This window comes from Ornithodoros turicata, chromosome 5 (assembly GCF_037126465.1).
Source record: "Ornithodoros turicata isolate Travis chromosome 5, ASM3712646v1, whole genome shotgun sequence".
NCBI lineage: Eukaryota > Metazoa > Arthropoda > Arachnida > Ixodida > Argasidae > Ornithodoros > Ornithodoros turicata.
Window position 1 is genome coordinate 21,489,680 of NC_088205.1, and position 21,690 is coordinate 21,511,369.

The 21,690-nt window shown below is 43.5% G+C and overlaps 2 protein-coding genes across 3 annotated transcripts in view; both read left to right on the top strand.

The window, feature by feature from the left end:
* The first annotated feature begins 229 nt into the window (after nt 1-229).
* LOC135394199 (uncharacterized) lies at nt 230-10,980 on the top strand. Of its 2 annotated transcripts, none has more exons than XM_064624808.1 (4): nt 230-452; nt 4,337-4,714; nt 7,781-7,945; nt 10,437-10,980. In XM_064624808.1, the coding sequence occupies exons 1-4, from the start codon at nt 360-362 to the stop codon at nt 10,830-10,832; spliced, it is 1,032 nt and encodes a 343-aa protein (XP_064480878.1). In that variant the 5' UTR covers nt 230-359; the 3' UTR covers nt 10,833-10,980. The 2 variants fall into 2 exon arrangements, with proteins under 2 accessions (XP_064480878.1, XP_064480879.1); XM_064624809.1 differs by lacking the exon at nt 230-452 and adding an exon at nt 762-988.
* A 110-nt stretch (nt 10,981-11,090) lies between these two features.
* Nucleotides 11,091-21,690, top strand: part of LOC135394198 (protein ELYS-like) — a 64,654-nt gene continuing 54,054 nt past the window's right edge. Inside the window, exons 1-2 of the mRNA XM_064624805.1 lie at nt 11,091-11,454; nt 11,525-12,335. Coding sequence (XP_064480875.1) covers nt 12,306-12,335 — 30 coding nt within the window. The 5' untranslated portion in view covers nt 11,091-11,454; nt 11,525-12,305. The remainder of the gene's footprint in view (nt 11,455-11,524; nt 12,336-21,690) is intronic.

Genomic DNA, 21,690 nt, shown 5'->3' on the forward strand with positions numbered 1-21,690 from the left:
ACACGAAGGCACAGACACAACACGAAGACTTCGTGTTGTGTCTGTCCCTTCGTGTTCCCTAGTCTCGGGGTTTTTACATTATGCATCATCTTCACCAGCTCGCTTGCTTCCTAGCCATTTTTTCATCCATGTGGGACATCGTTTCGATTTATGCACCGATAGCTCCCCTAGCGGTACTTGAACACAACTCTCCTACGTCCACCATGTTGCCCTATTCCGATGCACGGAGGCCGACGTTTCCGTTGCTCCGTTTATTTTTTAAGCTGAGTATGGCTTCCACAATTTTTCTGAAGATTTCGCACGCATAAATGCGCCATCGTGCGCCACCGGAAGTTCGTTAGTTAGGTAGACAACAAGTTATGTGCCTAAAATGCGGGTCATGTTTTTCTGCACACACCCTGTACATCGCATCGACTCAGTCCGTCTTAACGCGGGGTCGTCATCACACCTTTGTAAGTGGTCAACAGTTCGGGTATTCATGTACAAAACTGCGAGTTTTACTGCGAGATTGTCGGATAAAAATAATTCAATAATTGCTTAAGGCGTCCAAAACGGCACACAGAAACAGCAATCGCGTTGTTTACAAGGGTTTGGTCGCTGACCATGGGCGCGGCCATCTTTAAGGTCACGTGGGTGCTGACTTTTGCTGTGACGTGTGACCACGTGCGTGTGACCAGGACCTATCCAGAATGCATTGCGTTCGCATTCTTTCGGCTCTGGCTGCTGTCGGCTCGGTTGGTGGCTAAGAGCTGAGACGCTGAGACTAGCCAGCTGTTGCCACTGTAGCTGTAGACAAACATATCATACCGCTCTGTCTGAGACCCATGACAGCTGGGTCTGGTACGCTCCTAGTTGTGCATTGTGTGCCTCTTGAAATTGAAGTTCTTCCGAAAAGTGGAGTATGGCACTAGTTTTCAGATGCATTCGTCACATAACGGTTGTCTTCTCAAGGCCACAAAATCAGAAAAATTTGGGATCGATCTGCAAGGTAAGACAGCTAGGCAACGGATATCATTGCAATCTGCGTGTAGAAATGTAATTTCTGAAGCCGCGGAAGGAAGTATGCATTCATAACGAAACACCCGACAAGCAAAACTAACCTTGTTCGTGCTTTTCGTTATGAATCCACAGCTCGCTCGCGTGCTTTTTAACTATTCTGTCAGGGCTTCGATATGGTGTTACCTGCAAGCAGGTGAACAATCGCGAGGCCGTAACTTTGCTCTTCCTAGTTCGCTCTGTGTTTCCGACGTAGTAGGACAGTCGTCTCTTTTTGTCAGACAAAACCATTCCTATAAGTGTCTTCTGCATGGTAATATTAGCAATAATGAATAATCTTAGTGCTCACAAAACTTATGCAGTGAGAATTGTTTTCTGTGGGAACCTTACGTGAGGAAGAGAAGATTTTACCCCCGTTGTCCTTTCGGGTATGATTGTGTAGGAAAGCGACATTTCTTGTGAAATTTACCGAGGAGCATTTGTTTCTTCAAGTTGAGACTGACAGATATGACATTATTAACACGAGTTATCATTTTAATTTTCAATTGAGGACCATAGGTTTTTGTCAGATGTGTCTGTGACGTCCAGTGATAAATATTACGTGAAGTACCAAGCACTCAAGTATCCCTTATCCTGAGTACTTGTACTTTACTTTAAGTACATTTTAAAGGGTGAACTTTGCACTGTACATCAAGTACTTTTGGTGCTTTCCCATGAAGTGCTCAAAATACCTATTAGTAAAGTAAAAAAACTGACAGATCGGTAAATAACTTTTGTGTTTCTGAAAAAAAAAAAAAAAGAAAAAAACACTTGAAGGGCTGTGAAAGCAGCAGCTGTCCCTGTCGATTCTAGAGGACGCCATAAAACTTTTGAAGAGACCGTCGAATATTGTACGAAGCGAGGAATGACTACGCAGGTGGAGCTATACTGAGAAAACGGTTGAAGGTTAGTAACGGTTAGGTTATTTTGACTCACTTGAAATGTTGCCAAGCCAGAGAGACTACTACTTTTACATCCTCCAAAAGTTCAAAGTCAGAAACACGAAAATACGCATGCATGTTAGGCACTCCAAGAGGCATTTACATTTGAATGTGTGCCATGTTCACTAGGCCTCATCTTATTGCTCTGTTCCATTGTTCCCTTCAGTTTTCACTACAATATCCGGCTATTTCACAATGTATGATTGAGAATTCCATGCCGTGGCAGATCCGGGGAGATCGCCCCCCAAAAAGCATATTTTTTTTACATTGGATTTCCATCTCTCCCCTCCCCGACTACGTGGCCTAACAAAAAAAACTGCCCCCCCACACACACACAAATCTCTGGATCTCCGCCTCTGGTTAAATGGTTTCTCTATGTTTTACCTCTTTATATGTCACCATCAACAATTTTGTTGCAAATAGCAAAACACAGGTAATATTGCGTTGTGCTTCCTACTCTTTTATGGCCCTCTTAGAGTCTTTTGCTGAAAAGCCTGTGAAATACGTGCAGGGAAATGACAGTCTGTTTTCTATGAAGGGTCCTGTCTTCTTGGTTCATATTATACCTAGGGATTAGCACACTGTGATGTACATAGGTAGCTCTATAAATAATACTTTGTGCATTTAAATACAAGTTATCCCACATGTTTTATTTCATAATCTTAAGTAAGCGATGAGTTTGCCATGACAAGCATTTCCTGAAAGCATTTCCTATGCCCATGAAAAACATTTCTCACTGTTTATCACCACACAACAGTGTATGTATTTGCAATATAGTACATTGTTCTGTACTTCAAGTGCCAATCATCTTTTAGGTACATTTCATTTCATTTATTTACTTTAAAGACCTTGGAAAGACTTGGAAATAAATGATATATTTTTTTCTGATGCTATGGGGACAGGAAAGTCATTCCAGTTGGACACCATCAGCTGGTGTCGAGAGTAGAGGAAAATTTTTGTCCATGTAGGTGGAGCAAGTACTTTATGCGGGCGATCAAGTCTTGGAAATAACTTGTGAGGGGGGTCAACAGTAAGTGGGGTGGGGCGGAAGAGGGTGACTGTAATACAACTTATGAAAAAATGCCAGGCCTGATACCTTTCGTCTGGTAATCAAAGGAGTAAGAGAAAGTTAGGCCTTAATGGCTGAGATGCTGGAAAAAGGATGATAATCATGAGTAATGAAACTGCGCTGCTCTGTTCTGTACAGATTCTACTTTGTTGATTAAGGGATGTTGGGATGGGTTCCAGATTGTAGAGGCTGTGGTCGGACTAAGGTTGTGTAGGCGAGAGACTTCGTTTCAGGTGAGACCAGGTGCAGGTGAAGCTTAAAGCCTAATGATTTATTTGCTTGAGTCACGTTAGAGTTGATGTGTGAGGTCCAGGTGAGGTCGCTTGTTATAGTGATACAGAGATATTTATACGCAGAGGTTCTTTGCAGTGAAGAGTGCGGAGTTGTGTATGTGTTCAAATATGGGGCTGTCAGAGAAGTGACTGTCATGCATTTAGATTTATCGTAATTGATTTGCATAAGCCATTTAGAACACCAGGAGTAAAGACTATCCAGGTCAGATTGAAGAATCTCTCAATCCCTTACAGTCGTCTGCATACAGCCTGATTAGTTGATTGAACAGAGTCAGGTAAATTGTTGATGTACATCAAAAACAGGATAGGGCCTTGAGGGACTCCGGATTTCACCAAGCTGTGTGGCGACCTTTTACCATCCATGATAACTGATTGATATCTATTTTGAAGGAAAGCGTGCAACCAATTTAGAACTTGAGGATGTAGCGTGTAGTTAGCAGTCTTGAAGAGGAGTCATTAATGCAGGACCTTATCGAAAGCCTTTTTAAAATCAATAAATAAGGCATCAGTTTGATCATTTGAATGCAGGCAATTGTGAAGATCGGTCACTAATTCAAATAGTGGTTAATCGCACGAGAAATGCTTTTGAAAGCCATTTTCAGGTACCTTGCCCGTCCAACTCAAACCAGGGTCCTCACAGAGCCTGGCGAGACGCATTAGATTTAGGGCCCGGAATTTTAGGCATTTGCCTAAAAATGCCTATAAACACCTAAATGTGACTTTTTTTTTACTTTATTCATTTCTTCCAAAAAAGGGAGGCACAGAAAAAAAGCTACACAATGCAGCTTGAGGGAGTCTGTAACCCCCTCAATACAAAGGTGACAGCAACAAGAAAAGAGAAAAATACACATCCTGATTGGTACACATAGAAACAAAAAAAAGACCATATTGCATACAAATCTGGGTTCTTGCTATCACACAAATGAGTATTTTGATCAGTGTGACTCTGTCTGACAAGCAGCGGACATAGAATAGAGCTGTTTGGTTATCTTCTCTAGGTCTTAGTGCCATGCCTTTCATTCCAAAACATCTCCACCTCTGTGGAGACCATAAACACCAACCTTCAACTGAGACGAACAGAAAAACCATCTCCGTTCTTTGGAGAGCATGAAGTGTCGACAGTGAGCAGCGTCAAGGCTGGCTGCAATCCGGCGGCAGGAATACCAGTGGGGAGTCCCATACTGAACCACGGAGGAAACCCCCAGAAGGACGTCGGCACGGGGCGTCAGCACCCACTGGCCGTCATCCTTGCCTGGATGTCTGCCAAGGAGGCACATCTCAACCACTACCATGACTTTTACCTCGACCTGGGCTTTGACGTGTTGACCGTTCGCACTCACCCCACTCAGTTGATGCTGCCAAAGTCAGGGGCCCAGGTATGCCTCTAGATTGTTCTCTAACACATGGTGTTACAAGGAATTTTCCCAAGGAAGGGGGGAGGGGGGGGCAAGTATGCAACACCCCACCCCGCCGCCTCTTCTTCTGGAGGCGGATGTTACGGACTGTGTGGGTGTTCAGAGGTTCCTATCATGACATCTGAGAATAATCATTATGACCTATGACTAAAGAGCGCACTATTTTCACCTTGGAGCTCTAGGTTGGGTGTACTGCCCCCCTTTGTACCCACTCTCGGTACGCCCATACTCTAAAAGAAACATAATTGAAAATGGAGTTACACTGTCCCAGTTTCCCCGCAAGTATTTGTGAATTGGACAAAGAATGTATCTTAGTGTAGCTGAAGGAGGTATTGGAAGGATGAAAACTTCGAGCATCTGAGTGAAGAGCTCTTGTGCACTTGATCAGGTGATAAAAGTTGAACATGTGTCAAGATAGTAGGTGCGTTTTTTTTTGTCATAAAAGGCACTGCTCCATTTTACTTTTTTCATCAAGGGTGCAATGGAAATGACGGAAAGGTTTCTGACCGCTGCAGCCACCCCTCGACCTGAAAAGAATGCAAGAGTGCAAGCTGGTGCCATCTTCTGTGTCATCTGCCATTGAGCGCAGTTGTTTGTATGTTGTTCGCAGTCGCTATGGTAGCAGGCATACTGCAGTTGGGGTGCTTCAGCTCCTTAAAGGGGCACTGAAATGCCACCACGAGTTCACTTCAAACAACGTTCCACGCTATGTTAATTTACGCATCTTCATTTAGAATCGTACCGGACTCTTCCTTGCCTTGGCGCTACGCAGTGAACAACCCTTTAGTCCGTGCGTTGGACACCTGGGTATAACTCGGGTGCTTTAGTGACACGCCATGCAGCAGTTCTGGTGAAAAGCATCGCGCGACTTACAAAGCACGCTGGTGTTGCCGTCCGAATGACATGAAGAGTGTTGTTGTCACCAGGACATTTTGGATTACGGTTATGTGATCCAATTCACTAAATTCGTATTGAAAAATGTAGGATTGCACATCATGCCGCGTACATACACAATGCCTACGACAGGACCCGTTTCAAATCCACACGCGCACGATAGGCATTCGCACGCTTTTCCTGCTGTCCGATTGAATGCCGCCAATCTTTGCTTCCTGAGGATCCCATTCGTTGCTGCTAAAGAGGGTTCTGTTTTCATTGTGCTTTTTTTTTAAAAAATGGTAACGCTGTCTGAACAAATTTTACATGCATTATATTAATTAAAACATGGACTTTCATTTGAGAAAAAGTTGTTTTTGAATTTTAGTGCCCCTTTAATATGTACATATTCAGAAGGGGCAGCCGCATTTGTATCGCCTAGCAAACGGATGCAGGTTCCGCTACCTACTACGAAAGCACCGCTCTGCACTACTCTAACCGAATGCAAACGCTTGTTTCTTTTGCCAACTTGCCTCTGTAAATCAACCTCAACAATGTTTGAATATCTAATGTTTTATCCAACGATGAAGCGAGTGGTGTGACACTAAAATTGCTGCAAAAAGCTGTATGCAAGAAAGAAACTAACAACATGCAGGGATCACACCGAAAAGATCAATGCCGCTCAAAAGATACATTTTCGGGGTTTTGTGATCCACGGTACATATACTCTTAACAGCTTTGGGTCATCGTCGGCAACGGCTCTCCCACATTCATCCAGACATTGAGCATATGTGCGTTTTCCAACACACTGTTGTGTGTGACGTCTGCTCGTCTTGCTCACTGCACCCTTGCACCTATTCTACCGAAGGTGCCGAGGTTTTAGGGTCTGGTACAGAAATAGTACCATCGTGAAACTAATGCGAAAGTGTGAGTTGCGCTCTCTAAAAAGGATGCAAAATTGCTGCCCCCTTGCACTAGCTGCAAGGAGTGTAGGTGAAAAGAATGCACCTAGTATCTATCAAAGAAGAGGGAGGGGAGCATAGTTCCTCTACACCTGTTAAAACTAACTTTGTAAAGATCTCAGTACAGGCCATTTTCATGTCAGATCAGGCAGGCAGGTCCCATCGACCTCCTGAATTTTCATTATTTTTTTTTAATGCTTAGAAGCTCATCGTATATGATGATAAGAGTGGCAAAATGAATGATTTCTCCCAAATAGTTTTTGTGCAACAAAATCAAGAAAATTCCGCAAGAAAATCAAGAGTGTTTCAGTTTTGCTCTTTTTGCGTGCACGTATCTCCCAAGCTTTAAAAGATATTGTTGTTAAATTTTTTTACGCTTTTGTATACACCCGGGCCAGTAGGCCAAGTGCAAATTTGAGCGCGCAGGCGCAATGCTGTGTGATGCAAAAACTGGAGAACAAGTTCCAGCGTGCAGTCTTGTTCGAACTTCATAGCGTTAGTTCTCTGGCTGTACATGTCTCTCGTTGTTATACTTGGCATCAATTTACTCCGAATTTAAACTCGAATGTGCTGACTGTAGCTTCGAAACGGAATCAACGTTTTGAATTATCGTAACATGTACGAAGTTAACGCAGCATGTAATGTAGCTTGAAGTGAACTTGCTTCTGCATTTCAGTGCCCCTTTAATGCACCCATTCAGTACATGCTATATCATGTTTTGTGAGAAATGTGGTGTGCAATAAATTGGCAATGTTCGGAATTGCAAGCGTGAAAGGTCTTATGGAAGCTATGGAAATGTAATTGATAAACGGCCTGTATCTTGATGCGGGCCTCCATCCTGGTGATCATTGTTTTGGAGTATATCTGACGAATGTCTAGAAACTTAAAAACCCTTGTTAGCTGGCATCCATTATTCCATGCTGAAAACGGTCTTGCTCATTTGTACATTACGGTTTTGTTTTCTTTGCTTCTTAATCACCTCGTCCTCTCCTTTTATTTTCTTTTTCCTGATCGAGTGCACAGAAGTTGGTCACTCATTACAAAATTGTCTGAAGGTATCTCATACCTTGTAGCATTTAGTTGTGCCAAGCATCTCAATTCTAATTTATTAGGTCACATTTTACTTCTTATGTTTGGCATCTATTGAGGAAATTTCTGACACAAGGATAAAGAAAGGAATTTGTTTGCTCAGGTAGTGGCACAGATGGTGCTCGACTTCCTGGTGGACAACCCAGACTACAAGAAACTAGCGTTGCACGCTTTCTCCGTGGGTGGTTATCAGATGGGAGAAATCTTGGTCCGTGTCCAACGTACTGGAAAGCGCTACGCGGACGTTCTACCACGAATACGCGCACAGGTACCTCATTTTACATCACATAACACTTCCTCCATCGCACTTCCTCCAACACTTCCTTCGTTGCCCATTCTTTGAATTGCGTTTTTGTGCACAGGACAAAAACGCGATTCAAGGAATGCGAGACACCATTAGTGCTGCCACCACGTGGTAGTCACAGGAACTGCGGCGCACGTGTGGACCACGACCTACTAGATTATAACAACCATGTCATAGGCACCCCTTCGTAGCGCCGCATTTGGAAGCTAGCGGTGGCGCTACTCATCAGCCCGGTTATTGCTTCCTCATCTTCTACAATACTTTGTGCTTCACCTTTCCTTAGTGTTTTTGTAAAAGCAGTGGATATACCATGGAAGATGTTTCATTCTAAAGTTGATTACCATCATCATTCTACGCGTTTTCATGGGAGCTGTTGTTGTCGTCTGCTACGATCGTCGTACGTCCGCTTCTGCGCGTTCAAAATTCAAATTTCTATTGTCCAATCATGATGTAGATCTCACGGACCGATGCGCCCCTAGCGGATCGTGCGGACGGGCTCCTCATAGGGGTTGCCGATTATGATATGGTCGTTATAATCTAGTAGGTCGTGGTGTGGACTGCCGTTTGCCGAGTTCCTTCATTTTCTCGTGTGTGTTTTCGTTTGTTTTCGTGTCTGTTAGTGCTCATTTCGTGCCCATGTATTTTCTCCCCTTTGGAAACCGGTGTAGAAAGGATGTCGTATCAGCCAGCACTCCTCACGTGAACAACTGTGCATATCGCACGCGGAAGAAAGCAGTCTTCTTTTCCGTTTATCTTTTCGAACGTTGATACGCTGCTCAGATGTTTACCGGATGACTAGTTATATGGAATGTTACGTTATTATCAGTCATACTCATTAGACGGCGGCCACAACTATCCATCCCAATGGGAAGAGCGATTTTGGCAGTCCACCCCTGTTGTGTCATCGCTGGGAACGAGGTTGAGGAGCTTACAGAGACCAGTGGTTTGAGAGTATTGTGACAAGGTCTATAAGGAAATAACCTAGCTTTTCTTTCTTTACTCCTAACCTAATTTTTCTTAAAAGGGCATTATACAAAATTAACTTTTTTGTTGTTGTTGTTGTTGCACTGTGCTGCGTTGGCTATGACTGTGAACGTTTCCCAAAAAGTACAAACAAAGTAGAAAGTGCCTCCAAACCAACACTCTTTCATTCGCATGCCTCGCCATGTGAAGCCAACAGTGACCCCTTTTCTTAACTTATTACAGTACCGGGAAGTGAGCTTGGAAACGTGTTTTCACTTAAAACCAAATTCCACAATATTCCATTTCATGTTCACTCTATGTTTTCCGCGATGTATCGTTCTGCGATGTCACTGTGATGCTCCTAAAGCTGGTCCACCTCGCACTCCATCATTGGCACTCAATATGCCACTGATCTGCGGTGCAGCTTTGCTACGCATCAGAGCGAGATTTTTTGGCTACTCATCGCGAGATGCTCTCCGAGGAGGAGGGATTATGCGCTTTGAATAACATTGCTTCTTGGTAAATCCGCTTGCTACAACTAAAGAAATGACATATTTGGATATTGTGAGCCACATTCTTCTATGGAGCATGATAATTGAGATCTGAGTTGAGATGGTAATTGATCTGTTTAGTGGCCATTTAAGGTAATGGAGATGGAAAAACAATAAATTACCACTTTGAAGCCTCTTTTCATAGTACAACTTATTGAATAATACCCCTACCAAAGTGCTTAGTGAGGTAAGTTGTGATGTCTTTCGTGTGGTGCCACATGGACAGTTTTAATGGCATTAGCTTTAATGCAATTTTCTGCCTACGGGTTAGCCACAACTCATTAGCTCCCATTCTTAGTGCAGCAGAGTAACAATTTAAATACATTTTTATAAAACCACTCTCTACTGTACAACACAATGTGATTTTGAAATTTTGAAGTTTGTGATTTTGAAATTTGAGCTTTTTCAAACATCTTTTCGCGAAAGCAAGTCCAGTTTGTTGGAAATTTTCATCGACAACAGCAAAAGGGCACCGCTATATTGCTTGTTTTGGATTCATTGGCTTGGCTCATTCATTCGTTCATGTGGATTGATTGGCAAATATGTCACCTGACCATATTATTCAAATATGTTACAACTGCCCCACATCAAGACCCACTTGATATTATTATGTCTCAGAATATTATGTGCACTTTCAACATGTTTAACTAGGTTAAATTTTTTTCAAGTAGCATAACTTATATTTTACTTAGTGAGCGAGCCGCATCAACATCATGGAGCATATCTCATCAACAGACGTCGCATCAACATCAACAGACATACAATTTTTAAGGTGGAGTAGTCGAGTCAAGTTTCAGCCATCATGTTAAGGCCAGTAAAAAAAATTGTTGCAAAGACAGATTTTTTTTTTTTTTTATTAAAAGGGTTTTGACACTTGCCAAATTATTGAGGTGTTGCATTTTTCGTGGGGCTAGTACATCATTAAACCTTAATCTTGACAGGTATATGATAGCCTCGTAGACTATGGTGGCATTCCAGCTGGCTTCCCTACGGCCCTCACCAAGAGCCGGTTCCTGCGTAAAGTGCTTGAAATCTTGCTGCATGTCCACGGAGTGGTCATGTACCCATGGGCCACCATACACTACAAGGCGTCCTCTAAGGCATTCCATAACAATTCAGTCATGTGCCCTGCACTGATGATTAACTCCAAGACGGACTCGGTAAGTTGTCTCCAGACTTGTCTCCAGGTGGCAGACAGGTGGAGGGAGAAGGGCATCGACGTCACCTTCTGTACCTTCGACGACTCAAAGCATGTCCAGCACATGGGCACGTACCCCGAAGAGTACGCCAACGAAGTATTGCGTCTACTCCAGAAGGCAAAGCTGCTGCCTGCCTAGGAAAGCCATTTTGAAGCTTTCAGGTCTACAAGGACGTGATTGGATTGAAACAGAGTTTGCATTCGCGTGTGTTGTGACATAAAAACTGTATCCAAGTGTTGACTTTTTTTTTTTTTTCTCAAGCCATAAAGTTTGTCATGAAAGCCAACTTTGTTGAACGCGCATCTGGGCATTTGAATCATGTCTCAGAATGTTGACAGGATTGACGGAGGCATGACTTTCTGAAGCATACTGCCACAGAACGTCAAGCTTCTGATAGTCTGCGTCTGTCACATAAAATTTCCACTGAATATAGTTTGTTCCAGAGGAAATGTCTCAAACCATGTTTATGATCTGCACACAAGGCTATGGCTGCAGTCACATTCCATATTCACTTTTTAGAGCACCATAACATGTGAACCCGGAGATTAAATAAGTTATTCCCACATGATGCTAGTTTTTCTCATTAAGCTGATTTGCTAACAGACAGGCCCCTACATCGGATTTTCCTCTCACACTATGCACTTGGACAAAGAAACCCTGTCTAGAAGAATATATTCTATTGAGCCACGAGTCCATCTGTCAGCTACGGGTAACCTACAAGACTTGCTGAAAGTTGGACTTGGAGCTAAGTAGTAATCAGGTAACACAATCCCTAAGCAAAATGTAATAATTTTGGATCAAGTTCATTTCTCACAATTTTGTGATTCCAGTTGGCTAACAACATGAAGTGAGGCTCTTCCCCCCAGTCTAATGAACAAAGTATCAGTTGGATGAGAGTCCTATATGTGAGGACATTTTTCTCTTGCTTTTTAAATTGACATTTCTGTTTGTTACATTTTAGAACTGAAGGATGCACGACGTACCCCATGAAAGTACCAGACAAGAAACTTTATTTGATACACCCTTCAAGCCTTTTATACAAAGAATATGTGGCCACTGTACACCTGGCAGTTATCACTTCAACGTACCAAACGTATCATGTTTACAATCTATGTACGGATAAAGAAAGCAGAACCCTTGCATGCAACATTTATTCCCCCCCACGACAAGCTTTTTCTTTTTATCAATGATCAAACAGAGTGCATCAACAACTTGTTAGTGAACTGCAACTAGGCAACAGGGTTTTTAACTTGGTAATCCTAACTTCCCGTACATGAGCATCAGCGGAGCCTCTCGCGTTGACTGCTTCGGCATAAACACCCTGGTTGTTCCTGGCAAGTATCATAGCCCTCTGATCCATTCTGGCTAATCTCGGGTAACTCAAAACCTTGCTCTTCTTCATCAGTGCTTTCGCTATCAGAGTCCGAACTGTCCAACCAGACGTTTGCCACTGGACGAGAGTCCGTTCTTCTCTGTACCTCTCCCGCCGTACTACGCTCGTGTGAGGAAAGCTCTGGTGCTCCCGTCTTTGAGCCATGTTGAAGCCTTACGTGGTCTGCATGAACAACACGAACTTGCCCTTGTACACGTACCAAGTATGTTAGAGGGCTAATGACACAAATGATCCTCCCTTCGGACCGAGTAAGTTTTTTCCGATAAAATGGTTAAAAAGCAAGCAAGCTGGTGGCTAAGATCCATGACGAAAACCCGAGACTGGCTAAAAGACGAAAACAGACGACACAACGTGTGTCGTCTGTTTTCGTCTGGTTGGTTAAAATGTTTGAAAAGCAAGGGAGCTGGTGGCTAAGATCCATGACGAAAACCCGAGACTGGGAAAAAGACGAAAACAGACGACACAACGTGTGTTGTCTGTTTTCGTCTTTTTCCCAGTCTCGGGTTTTCGTCACGGATAAGTTTTTTCGCCATGCACATTTTTCACCCACACCAAATCGCCTACTTTGAACGTTCTTCCGGCTCGCAGCTTATCTGACCTGGTCTTCATCTTCCGCATTCCTTCCCGTTGAGCAGGCTGTGGGTTGTGGTTGACCTTCTGTTGGGGTTGCAGCTGCCGTAACAGTGCTGTTCATGGCTTCCTTCCCAAGAATAATTTAGCAGGCTGTTCCCCTGTAAAACTGTGAGGCGTAGTTCTATAATGAAACAGAAGGTCTGATATCCGCTGTTGCAGGGACTTCCCAGTTCTTCGTCTTTGATTTTCTTGGGCACTTTTGAGGAGGGCTTGTTTATAGTTTGCACATTTCTTTTCGGCAAGCCCATTAGAGGCAGCGTGATACGGGGGTATGAATTTATTATTTAGAGAAACATCCGAAACCCTGTGCTCGTAAATTGTGGACAGCTATCTGAGACAACAGTCTCTCAAAGACCAAACTGCGCGAAGAGTATGCTCAACTGCTCAATCACGTTGATGGTGGTAGTGCTCTTCATGGCCTTTTCTTCTAGCCATTTTGTGTAACTGTCTACGAGAATCAGTACATTGACACCGTCCTTCATTGCAAAATCGAGATGTACCCGTTGAAATGGTCTGGAACACAGTGTCCAAGGCTGCAGCGGAACAGTTTCAACCGCATTTCGAATGGTTTGGCAGACACCACGAACATTCTCTGACAATATTCTCAATATCTGCGTCGATGTTGGGCCACCAGACATCTTGTGTGGCCAACATTTTCATTCTACAAATCCCTGGGTGCTCATCATGTAATACTAACTTCAATACTTTGAAAGATGGAAGTCACTGAAAAGGTTAGCCAGCTGTAGGACTCGAACCCACATCTTCTAGATTACCGTATGTATTTGTCCTTTCTATGTTGTTCCAGCCTCAATGTTGTTCAATACTTTGGTCTTCAAAGTTCTCTGAATCACAAGTCTTGTTCCCCAAACAGGGCAGTTGCAGTCTACGGTCAGTGCTTCTTTGCATGTCCACCACGGTTCCAATTCTTCAGGAACTTTCTGTGGCCAGCCATGGTTTGTCATGAATATAATTTTTTGTAGCTTTCCGTCTTTTTGCATTTTTTATCATCTTGATTGTTAAGCGGAGATTCTTCAACTGGTGAAAAGTAAAATAAATTACTTTCTTCACCGGTCGTACTTTCCAGAGGATGACGTGAGAGCGCGTCAGCGTCCTGGATGACAGCACCCTTGCGATAATCAATTTTAGAGTTGTATTCAGCTAGAATCAGTCTCCAACGCTGGATTTTTGCTGTTGCCACCCCAGTTGAAGAGTGTTTGGGGCAATAAAGGGTAGCGAAGTGTGAAAATTCTCTTCCGTACAAATACTTGTGAAATTTTTTTCACTCAGAAGATCAGTGCCAGCCCTTCTTTTTCAAACTGTGAATAATGTTGCTTCGCTATTGAGAGGCTTCGGGATGCATACGCAACCGGCCTGAATATCTTGGGCTCGACTTCTTGTGAAAGCACTGACGCCAGTCCATATCCTGATGCGTCGCATGTTAATCGCAGAGGCTTATGCACATTGTACAAAGTCAATACCTGAGCACTACAAAACAACTGTTTCGCCCTGTTTTAACGCTTCATCACATTGGTTTTTCCATTTCCAAACGACATTCTTTTTTAACGACTGATGTGAGGGATACAATACCCTAGACAGGTTAGGGAGGAACTTTCCATAAAAGTGTATCAAACCCAAGAAGCTCTTAAGCTCGGACACATTTCTTGGCTCTCGAACCTTTACAACCGCTTCAATCTGATCACTGCATGGTTGTAGTCCTATTTCTGAAATCACGTGACCCAAGTACTTGACAGAAGGCACAAAAAACTGGCATTTATCTTTCTTAATAGTCAAGTGGAACTTATCAGGTACTTCCAGTATGCTCTTGACCCTTTCAATGCACTCCTCACATCCTCCCCTATCAATACATCGTCCAGATAACATGAGACTCCTTCAAGCCCTTTAGGTACCTTTTCCATGACTGATTGGAAAATGGCAGGAGTGTTACACATGTGAATTGAAAAAGCCCGAGATGTGTGTTGATCGTCAGAATATGACGAGATTCTTTTTCCAATAATAACTGCAAATATATGCAGCTTTTAAGTCCAACACTGTAGACACCTTGCAACCTGCCATATTTGCAAACAGGCCATCTGGTACTGGCAAAGGGTAATGCTCTGTCATGAGATTTGGGTTTACAGTTACTCTTAATTATCCCCCGGATTTAGGCGCGATAGCCAGCGGGGTAGCCCACTCACTTGTGGCTACTGGTTTCAAAACGCCATCCATTCTTACTCAACCTTCCCTCTAAGTGCATAGAGAATTGCACAATGTCTGCAGAACACAGGTTCTACATTTTGCTTCGGAACCAGTTTAGCCTGGACTACGTTAAATGGTCTGCCGTTTTGACCTCTCCGAAAACATTCGGATACTCGTTCCGTAATTTCTCTACGGCTGTTCGTTGACACCTTATTTGTGCAATGATGCACCCAGCCGATTCTCAGGGCTAACAGCCAACCTCTGCTTAGCAGTGTTGATAGTTGAGACTGATCCCTTCCTTCCACCACCTGTAGTGGTAAAACTTTACTTTGTCCGTCGTGAACAACCTGCACGTAACTTAACCCTTTTACGTTTACTTTCTGACCTGTGTATGTCACTAACTTCACAGTGCTTTCTATGCACTTTTTTCCGGGAACAACTTCCGATAGTTGTTTTTTCCGATATCAGGCTTACCCCAGCACCCATATCTATCACCATAGTTGTCAGTTTGCCATCAATTTGTAGCTCAACCTTCCAGGGCTCCGACAGTTGTCCCGATACGTTTGATTTGATACCCCTATCCTTGATCCGTGATCCTTGTTTGATAGCCCTAATCTGTTTCGAGTAGACACACCAATGTGCGACTTACACATACGTTTGGTGTGTCCTATTTTCCCGCAGCGGTAACACTTTTCTGTTCGAAATCCACCACACCTTGAACAATGACGCTGTTCAAACCTTGGGACCGTTGTGGTGCCTCGTAGAGCGTTGTCCCTCTGTTGAGGCTTGTGTTGAGCACGATGCAATCGTGTTGTCAAAGGTGACACCCTAGGCCGAACCTGATGTAGGTCTGTCGGAGATGCTGTTTCCTTCTGTAGCACTTCGTCATCTGTAGCATCGTAGCATGTAGCACCTGTAGCACTTCTGTAGCATCGGACTTCGTCATAGCCAATTCCTTTGCCTCTGCGACCATGAGGCATGCTTCTATGTTTTTGTCGTCTAACTCAAGCAGAGCTCTTTTTTATTTCTTTGTCACCACCAGCCTATCCCGTAATGCCTGGTCCAAGAGGGCTTCGAGCTTGCAAGTTCTGACCAAGTCCTTCAAGACTACTGCAAAGGTGGCAGTCGATTCGCCTTCATGTTGGGAGCAGTCATAGAATTTTGCATTCTCAGCGATTAATAAGCGCTTTGGCAAATAATGTTCCTGAAGTTTAGTTTTGAGCTCTTCGAAAGTCTTAGTTGTTGGTAAATCTGGTAGGACGATATTCTTGATGACATGGTAGGCATTTCGTCTGACGTAGTTCAGTAACGAAATGGCTTTGCTCTCCGTCTTGATGTTGTTCGCAGTTAAGAAGATTTCGAACCTTTCGAGGTAGTCCTCAGTAGTTTCTTCCTCGGGAACGAACTCGGCGAGCTTCAGCATTGCGGTTGATATACCCTCATCGCCAATATGTTACAGTTTAGAACTGATGCACGATGTACCTCATGCAAGTATCAGACACGAAGGCTTTATTTGGTATGCCCTTCAAGCCTTTTATACAAAGAATGTTTCGCCACTGCGCACCTGACAGTTATCACATCAACGTACCAAATGTATCATATTTACAATCTACGTACAGTCAAACTCCTTTACAACGAAACTCAGGGGACAGCAAAAAAAATTTGCAGTAAAGGTATTTTCGTTAAAAAGGATGTCCATTATTGGACCTATAGGGCTCCAGCGGGACCGCAAAATATTTGCTGTAGTGGTATTTTCGTTAAAAAGGAGTTCGCTATAAAGGAGTTTGACTGTATACACTGATAAAGAAGGCAGAACCCTTGCATGCAACACTATTGAGCAATAAATATCGTTTTTGAATCTGGACATTTTGACACAAATGTGTCTGGTTGGGAGGAAGATGCAGTAGAAAGAGCCAACCAATTGGGCGTTCTCCTGACCATACCTGCCACTCTGAAGGAGGAGCCAAGCGGGCTCCGAAGCGTCTGGATACTGCGAATATTTTTCGTCCGATTGGTTGGCGCTTTCTACTGCTATTTGCACTATACATCTTCTTGTATCTTCTGTACATTAGCATATTTTCTCACTCTCTCAAAAATAAACTCCAGTGTGGAATGCATTGATGAAAGATTAATGAAACAGTTTCCACCTATGAGTTAGTAGGATGATACTGTATGTAGTATCCAAGACATGAGTTAAAACCTTCAGTTTTGTAAAGGTAGAGTTTCTCAGCCTTAGTACTCTTAGGGAGCGTGTTGTAAGCCCCACTGGTCCAGAACAACTCTTTCTGCAGCACAGCTGAGCTGTAGCGTTAGGATATGCACGGTGGAACAGTTGTTGCTTGCATTCCTACTTATACTGTAAGTGTATTTATATCCGCTACGCTATGTATTCTTCGCAGAGTTTTGCAATGAGGGTAAATCACGAAAAATTGCCAATAAAGTGACACTGATCGCTAGGAGGACACACATCTTTAAATCTCATGGGGCATGTTAAGTAACGGCTCTACGCAATGCACACTGTGTACTCCCTCTCTTGTACTCTGGGTCACCACTACTAAACGGTCTTTGAGAGCCTTGAGCACAACACGTGCCCCGGCCAAGTTTCCAAGGCTGATTTTTTGGCCTCCTGCTCTTCCGTACGTCAGGGGTCCAGATCTGCAAGCTGGAGCGTGGGTTCACCAAGAGTGCCACACTGCGAAACAGGAGTGTCATTTAGTAAAATAGAGTGCGCTCCCTGCGCTGTTAGCCGGTGCCAGCTGTGTTGCAGAACTCTTAGAGGGCAGCACAAGAACTTCTTCTGGAAAACATGTAATGTTCATCGTCATTGAAAATAAATGGAAGACGGTTGTTCGGGAAACTAACATGCTGTGACGACGTGGCCAGGGAAAGGCATCGCTGCAACAAGGCCAGGACATAAGAATTGGTACCAAAACCCGGAAAACGCTAGACGGACAGACAGTGCCCCTGCAGTGATCTATGCCCCCTGCAGTTTATCTGCGTGATCTAGTTGTGGTTGGATATACAGAACTGCTAGATGGACTGTGGAACAACGGACAAAAATTCCTGTCTTCAGAATCCTGCCACAGTTGAAATCTTCCTGTCTCACTTTACATTATTGCAAAATATTTTATCCCTATGTAGCTCGAAAGTCTGAGAAAATGTATTTTAATTTTTGAGAACTGCGACTGGTATGTTATGCTGCAACTGAACGCCTGGCTGCGCATATCTGTAACCTAGCCAGCAATACGCATGTAGCGCCTAGGCGTGCTCTGATTGGCTGGGCCACAGGCGACCCATCAAAACGTGTTGCCTGTTGCACGGCAAAGTAGCGGACAGGAAAAAATACTCTCTTCCCCAAAGGGCACTTCTGGTTCTGTTAAAATTCAATTGAGATAAATTGGTTTAAAAGTGTCATGTGGGAGAAAATACACTGATACAGTTAGATAGTTCAAAAAATGCACTCAGTTGTTTTACAGTTACTTTTTCCATTAAAGTAGCACAGAAGTCATTTTTAACACCCTGTTTTCTTCCTATAAGACTGTTAAGTAGGCCAGTAAGATGCATCATACGATGTAATTCACACCGCAGTCATAATTATCGCAGAAATTGAATTTAAAATACACCACAAAAAGCGACCGTGCGCAACGGTGGTATAGAGGAGTACCAGCCTGTGATTTGCCTGGAACCTCGCGCTGACTCTACAAGGAAAACGCTCGCTGATTGGCCTAGAGAAATGCTGTCTGCTACTCGGCTGTTCGGGGTTCTGAAAAAGCCTTTCTCCTGGCTCGGTAATGATTCGGCCGCTCCTTCTATTCCCAATTCTCCGGGAGAACTGGCAGAACTGGTTTACGGCGGCAAAGGGACAAGGCACTGACCGGCGAACCAGAACGAGTTCTCCTTATAACGTCATCGGTGACGTGGCATCATACCTCCTCATCTTCGTTATACCTGGAGTGGCGAGTTAAGGGTGAATGTGCGGAGCCATGTTTATGTGAGTTTTTTTCTGGGAAACAAATTGTACACATAAAAACCTTTCGCGCTATTCGGTATAATGACGTTTACACTTTCATCAGACGTCTTAATCTGAATTTTTCTTTGATGGTCCTCTGTACTCCTTTAAATTGTTCGGGTTGATCTAGCGAGCTGTTATTAGTTGCATAACTATTAATACTGTGTGTGTAAATAATTAACTATTAATACCTTGGGTCACATGATCTGTTCGTTCTTTTCTTTCGGATTCCCCCAGATATCATACCCCCAAATATGAGCCATTAAATATCTTTATTCCAAGAAAATCAACTGGACACTGACTCGATAGCACACATTAACAAACCAGCAACTTTCCTTCTTAATATTTCTCTTCATTTGCATATCTTCTGTTTGCACGAAGGAGCATAGTCAATACAAAATTGTTCTCTGTCATGCGGGATCAAAGATCCATACTGACAAGACTTCCAAGCTAAATGACTGCTCCACCGCTGTACAGCTTGGCAACACAGTGTTATATATTTGAGAAATATAGGCTTCAGTACTGGGAATTGGGGATGATTGCAAAACACTCAAATCAGGTTGCCTAGCCACATGTTGATCACTGTTGTTGCTGAAGGCTCTTTTTAATGATAAAAAAAATACACTCTGAAAAAGAGTAAAATTCACTGAAATAAATAACTGAGTTACAGATAAAGGTAGCTCTATGAAAATGTATCTGATATTTTACTCTGGATACACAAATAGTGTCTGAATACACGTAGCAACCCTGTTTATGTGTCATGCCCATATCTGTTTGTATTGTCCCTTGGGTGGCATTTTATTGACAAGATAACGCGATACTTTTCAATTTGTTCTACTGCAGGCCAAGCGTTGTATATTAGAGTATAAGTTACATTGGCTATTGCTACTTACACTGCTTTAGACAGAGTTACATTGACCTTACTTTTATTTGTCAATATACTATGATCAGGGTAGGTGCAGATAAAGTAGCCGTACACTCATGCATGTATGACGTGGTGGGACTACTTTATCTGCACCCACCCAGTACATAGGTTTAGGTTTGCCTATTCCCTTTCACGGCAGGTATCTCAGGATACCACAGGCTGGGTCAGGACCACGGTCCAGACAGGAGTCAGGGCTGCCTCTGTGGTGTTTCAGGAGTCCCCGGGGATTGGGATCCGTTAGGGTCTGCTTCTGCATCCGGTCTTCCAGCCGAGTGGGAAGCTTGCTGCCTTGGGTCGTCTGTATTTGGTCGATTCGATTGCTGCTTTCGCAGGGCATCCTTGTTTGCTTTTCCCAGTTTGCTAGGTGGCGCTTGCATCCTTCAGCGATGTCACGGTTTCGTCTGCATTTGGTGGGGCTTTTAGTCGCAAGTGCTGTTGGCGTATCTACGTAGGCTTAGGCAGGTTGGCCGTGTAGCTGGGCATCGTTGCATTACGTGTTCGAGGTTCTCACGCTCTTCCCCACATGGGATACACGTGTCTTCTTTGTGGTAAATAATTTCGATAGCCATGAACGGGTTAGGAGGGCGCCTATTCGAGCCTGAAACAGGAGGCCACTTTGATGATCACTTCTATACTGGCTATATGGGGTTGGCTCTTCCTTGTACTTGTTGTATATGCATACTTTTTCTTTCTCTGGGTTTGTCTTTCCCAGTGTTAATTTCTCGTTTTCCGCATTTCTTCATTTACTTGTCTATGCCATGTTATGATGGTATTGGATTTATGCTGATTGGTGCCCTGGCTATATTTTGAGTTGATACGGCACATTCTTTTAATCCATTCCCTTTTCGAGACTGGAGTGAGAAGGATTCGCGGATGTCACTCTTTCTTCCAACCTTCATCCATTGAGTCTTTGCTTGACTAAATTTAATTCCGGTGGGCCGTGCTTCTTTGGCACAGATGTCTAGAAGGTGTTGACATCCTACTTGCCCATGTAGGGTTGGGGCACAACGGGATAACACACACCATAACATTGTGCTGTACTAATTTAACACTATAATACATTTCATCGAACATTCTATAAAATTGTTTTGAAAATGCATCAACCGAGATTGCTGTGGCTATGTTATCGGTCAAGGCTTTCCATTCGGATATGGTGCGAGCAGTGGCGTCGGAACTGTTTCCCACTGGGGGGAGCAGAAAAAAAAAAAATGTTACCATAAAGATCATCATCATCACAATTTTTTTTTCCTTGAAGGCTCGTGCAGGCGCTCTACAGCGGTGGTACGCAAATTGTAAACATGCTGCAGGCCAGTTACCACATGTGCATATTTGTACAGTAGACCTAAACTAACATTGAAGAAGTAATGCATATGAAAATGTCAGTGAGAAAATCTTGTTACAAACACAATTTACATATACTTTATAAACAAGAAAAGATAAACGAACGCTATTAGCCGCGAGAACTTGGGCTTTTTCCCAGTCACGGGCCTGGTAAGCTTGTGGCCGATGCGGCAGCTCCATCTATGGAAGACTTAACAGAAGGCACATGAAATGCCTGTCTGCATGGGAGCTGCGGCACGGAACGAAGATTCCCCCCTACGATTACCAATTGTCTCGCAGCACAACTATAGCGCCAACTCCAACGAAAATCTGGAACTATATTCCCCGGGACTGGAAGCGAATATCATCTGATCTTCAATCCTTTTGCCTTCTGCGAATAACGCAGACTTTCGGGGCACAATCTGGGGCTCAGCAAGAGCCTACAGGTGCCCTTTGACTGTGAGTTTCGTGCTACCCCATTTGTAAGTGGTGGGGAGCGATGAGTAATTTGCGAGTAATG

Excerpts from the sequence above, each read along its gene's own strand:
- LOC135394199 (XM_064624808.1), top strand. The coding sequence starts at position 360 with ATGTGCCTAAAATGCGGGTCATGTTTTTCTGCACACACCCTGTACATC. Across the intron at positions 453-4,336 it reads GGGGTCGTCATCACACCTTT|GTCTTAGTGCCATGCCTTTC; the intron begins GTAAGTGGTCAA and ends TATCTTCTCTAG. Across the intron at positions 7,946-10,436 it reads TACCACGAATACGCGCACAG|GTATATGATAGCCTCGTAGA; the intron begins GTACCTCATTTT and ends TAATCTTGACAG.